This window comes from Morone saxatilis, unplaced genomic scaffold (assembly GCF_004916995.1).
Source record: "Morone saxatilis isolate NCDOM2014 unplaced genomic scaffold, NCSU_SB_2.0 Contig7, whole genome shotgun sequence".
In the NCBI taxonomy this organism is placed as follows: Eukaryota; Metazoa; Chordata; class Actinopteri; family Moronidae; genus Morone; species Morone saxatilis.
The window spans coordinates 15372847-15380210 of NW_023340246.1; the positions used below are offsets into that span (position 1 = coordinate 15372847).

The 7364-nt window shown below is 38.8% G+C and overlaps 1 protein-coding gene across 2 annotated transcripts in view; it reads right to left on the reverse strand.

The window, feature by feature from the left end:
- Positions 1-319: 319 nt before the first annotated feature.
- Positions 320-7364, reverse strand: part of ppp2r5a (protein phosphatase 2, regulatory subunit B', alpha isoform) — a 42343-nt gene continuing 35298 nt past the window's right edge. For both annotated transcript variants that reach the window (XM_035678423.1, XM_035678422.1), the window contains exons 11-13: positions 6064-6191; positions 4427-4528; positions 320-3059 (exon numbers count right to left, since the gene is read on the reverse strand). In XM_035678423.1, coding sequence (XP_035534316.1) covers positions 2792-3059; positions 4427-4528; positions 6064-6191 — 498 coding nt within the window. In that variant the 3' untranslated portion in view covers positions 320-2791. The remainder of the gene's footprint in view (positions 3060-4426; positions 4529-6063; positions 6192-7364) is intronic.

Sequence of the window (7364 nt, forward strand, 5' to 3'; positions counted from 1 at the left end):
GTTCATAAAATAGATAGATACTTTATTTATCCCAAAGGAAAGTATCCATTAGCATACAAAATACAAAACATACATTAAACATACATTAAACTAAAATTAAAAACCCTAACCTTAAGAATAGAATTAAAAATAAAATAAAAGATAAAATATTATATAGTATTATATGTATATAATATATAATATTTACAGTAAAATATAACAGTGCAAAGTGAGAGAGAGTGAGAGACAGACAGAGAGAGAGAGTGAGAGAGAGAGTGAGTGAGAGAGAGAGAGTGAGAGAGTGAGAGAGAAAGAACAACACTGGTGTTTAAGCTTTGAGTAGAAAGATAAAGTCGACTTTATTTGATGGTGAAACCTAAATAAGATCTGTGATTACAAAACAGGTTCCCCACGCAGTTTTTTAAACGTCACAGAGGTTGGAATGCTGTACTGACAGAAAGGCATCAGAAAGAGACTGGACCTAAAAAATATGAACTCAAAAGTAAGAGAGCGGACACTCGGGGTTCAGAGGGAACACAATTCAGTTTTTTTGTTTTTAAAAAGTTGTTCCTATGATCTATGGCAGTCAGATTAAGTTCATGAACACATCTATCCACTCCCAACGTCAGAAACTGGAAAATAAAAGCAAACGAGAGGTTATAATAAAGTCTGGAGATGCAGGGAGTGAACAGGCATTGATGGTAAAGATTAAAAACAATCCTGTAGCGATTTTCTAATCGTCTTGATATCACTAATTCATAATGAGCCTTGTTTGGATATAAAAACTCACAATACACAAAATCAGCCTCTTGTGCACTGGGAAATACCAGATGATCAGAAGTGTAAGACAAGTGTTAAGTCTTTGCTTTTTCAGCTTTCACAAGAGAACCATGTATGTTCCTAAACACTGACTGCACTTTCCTAGACCACAGAAACAATGTACTGTACATAAAATCTTAAACTGAGTGGCATTTCCCTTTAAGTAGCCTCCAAACTAACATATACACATATACGCACTCAACAAATATACACTCAAGCGCATCCTATCGTAATCCATCTGCAAAATTAAACATTCAAAAATATTTGCCTTCTCAATACTCTGGAAAAATATAGTACTGTAGGTCTCATATGTGTTATCTCTTAAATCGACTACTTTTAAAAAGGAATAATTCAATATTCTGGGAAATGCTCTCACTTGCGGTCTTTCCGAGAGATAAATGAGAAGATTGACCCCACTCCCATGGCTCTGTGGTAAATATGAAGCTACAGCCAGCAGACAGTTAGCTTAGCTTAGCATAAAGACTGGAAACAGAGGGGAACAGCTAGCCTGGCTCTGTCAAAAGTAACAGAATCCTCTTAAAAGCACCTCTAAAGCTCACCAATTACCATGTTTTATTTAGTTTAACACCAAAGTGTAAAAAAACAAAATTCAGAAATAGTCCGGTGCATGACCTCGTCTAAAACCGCCTGGTGTCAGAACGACGCAGGCGGCGGTGTTGGTGAGGCCGAGTTGTTGAATGAAACAAGATCCAGGAAGTAAAAGAGTAACAGAGTTGAGTTTAAAAGCTTATCCACACCAAAACACTGCACAGCGGCTTGTAATACTCAGCAAAATAAAAACCGTTTCATCTTGGGTCACGGCGATGGCGAGGTAAACAGGAGAAATATGACACGTGGTTGGCCAACACAGCAACTTGCTGGATGACTCCTGTTGCGTTGCAGCAAAAGCTGAGCCTGGTTCAAATGAGAGCGCTGCGTCTGGGGCCAAAGTCAGTCTGAACGCAGCTTTATACAGAGCCAGGCTCACTGTTTACCCTCTGTTTAAGACTTTAGACTAGGCTAAGCTAACCAGCTGCTATCTGTAGCTCATAAGGACATGAGAGCGACATCAATCTTTTCATCTAATTGTGACCAAGAACGGTAATAAGCCCATTTCCCAAAATGTCTAACCATTCTTTTAATTCCAGTCAGGCTGAAAAATGTTTCATTCTTTGAAAGCCCCGTTCTCAATACTTTAGTGTAAATAATCTTGCAGGTGTTGCGTTACAACAATTAGCTTCACGTTTTCACCCAGATAAAAAAAATATTTACCAACACCTGAAACACAAAAATAATCTCACATATATGACATTTACCCTAATTGTGAACAAGTTCTGCCTTCATTGTCCCAACTAGAGTCACTCGGTCCATATCTGGGATTACTGTTCTTTAGGATTTTTCTGTTTTGGCCATGCACCTCCCGTCCTACATCTCTACCGCTCCCGATAACAGCCCTTTTCTATACATTAATGGACACTAAATGTCTAGTTATGGATCTGGTCCCATCTGCCCCAAATACTCCCAAAGTCCGCGGTTCCCTTCTTCCTTAAGGATTGCACCCAAGTGTTGGCAGCAACAAGGAAAAGCACATTAAAAAATAGACATCTTTAAATAGCTATTCAGCTTGTCTAAGTGCAGCACAATCGGAAACATTAAATTCAAGTCATTATTATTTTCTCCCCTCCCATGTATCATACAATGAATATAACAAAAAAAAAAATCATTTTCAGTTAAGAAACTAAATGTGAAAGGATACATCTTTGATCAGACAAATAAACAATATACTGCAGCCACACTGTAACATCCAAAAATAGTCTTAAGTTGAAATATATATTTTTTTTCTGCCAAAGAAATGCTGGCGTTCTAAGTCACTCTAAGTAGATTTAATATACTGTTGAGGTGTAATTTGTGTTTTTCTGCCTCCGTTAATCCTCTCCTGACAGTCCTGAACACGATGTCAAACCGTCACGGAATAAAAAACTGCCGTCCGCTGTCATTTGGCACATGGGGTGCTCTCATTGGCCACCACGCTGACGTCAGGGTCGTCGTCGTCTGTGGCGACGGCAGCAGCATCAACGCTCTTGTCCTGGTGGTCATTATTATTATTACTATTGTTGTTGTTGTTGTTGCTGTTGTTGTTGTTGTTGTTCTGGACACTCGGGAGCCCGTGGCTGTTGTTCTGGACCAGAGTGGGGTTGCTGAGCCTCAACTCCTCCAGCTGCTTCCACAGCTCGTCCCTCTCCTGCTCCTTCTTCTTCTCCCTGCGCAGAAGACATTTTAAGAATTTTAATTTAGGTAAAAAAACAAAAACAACCAACAACAACAAAAATATGAATACAAAGTGACACAAATTCAGTCCTAATTAAAGATACAAGTAGCAGCATCTTCATCGAGCATGGCAACTTCCAGTGGATGCAGGCTCGAGGTTTTTGTGAGTCCCAAATGTTGAACCAGATCTGAAACGAACCCGTAGAAAACCTCTCCAAACCTGACGAACATAGATTCATTTTAAAAAGAGACCTGATCTGAAGGGGGGCCGGGCACATTCAGACCTGATGCCAATTAACAGGGTGTAAAAGAGCTGTAGTATCATTATAATGTCCAAAGAATTCATGTAATGTAATAATTAATTCATACGCTTCCAGGACTAACTTATAGAAATAACTGAAAGTCTGATTTTCACCTCCTGCACCAACCATAAAACATCCTGTATGCAACAGAAGAAGATAATTGTTTAATTCATTTAGTAGGCAACAGCCTCCCTAACCTCATTTCTCTTGCTGTTATAATGACATACCACTTCTCTGACCTCTGTAAACCCCTCAATAGATTTCTATGGACATCAAATATAAAACCAAGATGTCTGTGCTCATTAACCAAACTGTGAGACACAAATTAAACTAGTATTGTCTCGCAGTTGGAGCATCCTGTAGAAAATACAACGCGGGGATGTTTGTACATTCTCACAGACGATGAGTTATCGGTCAACAATAAATACAGTCATTTGTATTCGCAGCCTCCACTCAGTGCGTGACTCAGTTACAGAGTATTGTGTGTGTGATACAGGCAGCGTATAAAGTTTTTACAAAACATCCAGTACAGTGGAAGTGAAATGTAACCTGGCTTTAGCTGTCACTTCATACTATTTATCTCTCTTTTACGCTTAAAAAAGGGAAACACAATAATATGGATTAAAATCTTTTGCTATTGTCAGATCCCTTTTGGATGTTTGGTGGCGTTTTATTACTGTACCCATTCACCCGCTGCACTTTACTGTGTTCTAGAAGTGGACTGTAGGTCAAACGTGGCAGATTCAGTTGATTGGACATGATTTAAATAAAAGGTCACACAATTCATAGATCAAGAACCTCTTCTATCTATCCAAACAGACACATGTTAACATCTGGTTTGCAAGGTGAATTCAATTATTTAACTGCCTGGTGGAAAACCAGCAGTGACTGACAGATACTGCATTTATTAATTTAATAATTCCTGATGGAGTGAAGATGACAAACTGGTTTAAGTGGCCTCGGGGACAATTCCTGAGATTGGTCCAGTAGGTGACAAATGTAATGAGATAAAGGAGTGTTCAATCTAATTCACAGTCTGTATTGTGTCTGTTACTGACCGTTGCCTGTCTGCTTTATAGGAGGAAGTCAGCTCATCAAACAGCGTGCAGTTCATCTCCATCAACGTCTTCAGCACGTTGTATACCAGAGCGACGATTGTCCTGCAACGCAGCGGAGACACCCTGGCATCAGTAACACAACTAGGAAGCACTCAGAACAGTGGATATTTTTAACATGTTTAACTCTGTATCACAAGCCTAAACAAACACACTGCCAACAGTTTTCATATGAACTATTTCCAATAAGTAGTTCTAATAAAAACCATTAACAGAGCGGTGTGTGGGCTGTGCACAGTAACAAAGACAATCATGCTGGGAAAAGATCAACAACATCTTTCTAAATTCCTTTCACCTCCATCGACATAATGTGGCAACATAAATCTCAAACCTGGGCTCATTACAGTGAAACTATCTGTATGACTAGATAACACCAGGGTTGAGCGGGGAAATGTTTGATGCTCCTTAACGGGAATTTAGTATTGTTATTCTTGGATTTTGTTGGCGTCTCTTTTTCTTTTTGAATGACTACCCATCTGTTATCTCCAGTGCATCACTAGTGGACTACTGATGAAAATGAGCTTTTAGTTACATATTGTACAATACATGCATTGTGCATTGTCATTGCTAAGTAAACATATAATAAAATACCTAAATGTTCCTAATTGTATTTGTTTTGTAATCAGTGAACTGATTAATATGTGTACGATCACACAGAATAGAAACGTCTCTATTGATAAACTGTACAAATATCAAAAACATTTGAGCCAATGAGACATAATCAATATATTAAACTGTAACTAGATAAAGATATTTCACAAAACAACACAGAGTACCTGACAGAGCTGAACTAACTGGGTGATATCTTCTTATTTTATAATTATATTCACTTTTGACTGTAATTCAGTCTCTTTCTCTGCTCTTCTCTCTTGTATCTTGTGTTTTATCATTATTATTAACATCATGGTTTTCATACTTATGGTATCTTGTTTACTTAATTCATCTCAAGCTCTAAGCGGTGACTTAATTGGCAACAATAACATTATGTGTTTTATTGTTGCACTTGTACCTTTCTTCCTTCTGAAACTGTTAATAAAAACATACTGTTACTATTTATGCAATTAATGTTGTTAAATAAGTTGACAGATTTATGTTAACATGCAGCACTTACGTTTAAATAACACGTTAATTAATACGAACTCCAACGAAAATTAAATAAAAAAAATCCTCAGTAATACAGAAAATGTGTGTGCGCACAACAGCGAGGGACATCGTGTCATCACGTTGGCGTCTGTGTGTCTGACGAACGTGTACATGTAAACACTATCTGAAGACACAACGGCCACTTAATTCACACGCAGCAGGTCGTGATAGATGTTCGTTCTTAAGATTTGGCAACAATAAACAGAATCCTCTTGCTAATGATTCACAGATGTCGTTGAAAGCATTAATCAGTCAGTGGACCTTTGAGCTCAGATTTTCTTCGTAATGCGACAGGTTTTCTGTAAAAAAGAGGGGGATCTGAGTACCTCTGGAGTTACCATGGTAATTCGGCTTAGCGTGTGTTACTGTACGTGAAGGATTATTAAATTAGTCAGACGGCTTTACTGCAACAACCCTCTCTAGACTGGAGGACTTACGGATTCCAGTGCTCTTTGGAGATTCTGTACAGGCTACCAAACATGATGGGGAGGATCTTGTCGATGTTCTCCTCGATGAGGCTGAGAATGTACTCGTTATTCCAGAAGTACAGCGCTCGCTCTGCTACCTGTGAGGACACAGACAGAAAACACTGCAGTGAAATCTCTCCATGAAGCTGACAGAGAGTGTGTGTGTGTGTTGGTTAATGATAAAGACCTCTTTGATTTTCTACTGAATTTATATCAATCATTAGAAAGGAAACAAAAGCCCCGTTCAAACAGGAATCTCATTGTGTAAATCACAAGTCACTTTAATATAAAAGTCATAACAGCAATTTCCACTCCAGTTTATTAAGCACACAGAGTTAAAACTAAAGTGGTCTTAAGGCCTTTGGGCACCAAGAACGTCACACATTTAAAAATAAATACGACCTCAAGTTGTGTCAATCATGTTTACACAATGACTCCGAAACTTTTGCAACAGGTTCAATTTTCTTTCCCTCGCACAAGTCAGAAGAGGAGAGCACGCAGACAGCGAGCGAGAGAGAGCGACAGTGTGGAAACAAAGAGGGAGGACAGATACGCTTATTGTAGCCACGCTGCAGAATGCAAGATGCAGGCAGAAAGTGGCCACAACTTGCGGAGGTTCCTCCAGTGGAGAGAAGCAGAGGAGGAAATGGGAGGGGAGGAGTCAGAAACAGAGCGACAGCAGTGAGTCTATCAGCAGGTGAAACTCTCCTTATTACTGACACCTTGCACCCAGTATTTCCTTTTCCTTTTTCTATTTTCAAGTGAGAGGACCACAAAATCAACCGCATTGCCTGATGACTCAGTTTTGTATTGTGAATTTCCCACCAAACAAAGTGCAAAGTTTCTCTGTGTAACAAGTTTAATCTGATGGATTAAAACATACCAAAAAATATGGATTTGGTGTTGAAAGGTCTTAATACTGTAATAAATCCAACCTTCATGAAGGCGATAATGATGAAACGGCTTTAGAGAGGTGCTGATTCAACTGTATGATCCTTTTAGAGGATGTAGTTTGAGGTGCGTTAACCAGAGAGGTGCCAACCCTCATTGATATATATGTCAGTACAACACACAGAATTACAAGACACTGCTACATGAAACATCTGCTGGTGACTCATGTGTAAGAAAAATATAAATTAAAACATTACACGCACTTCCAATAGTAATATTTTCCAACTTAAAAAGGTTCAGTGTGTAGGATTCGTGTTTGAAAAAAGCAGAGTGAAACGAGTGCTTGCTATTCTGCAACTACACACTAGATGCCAACTAAA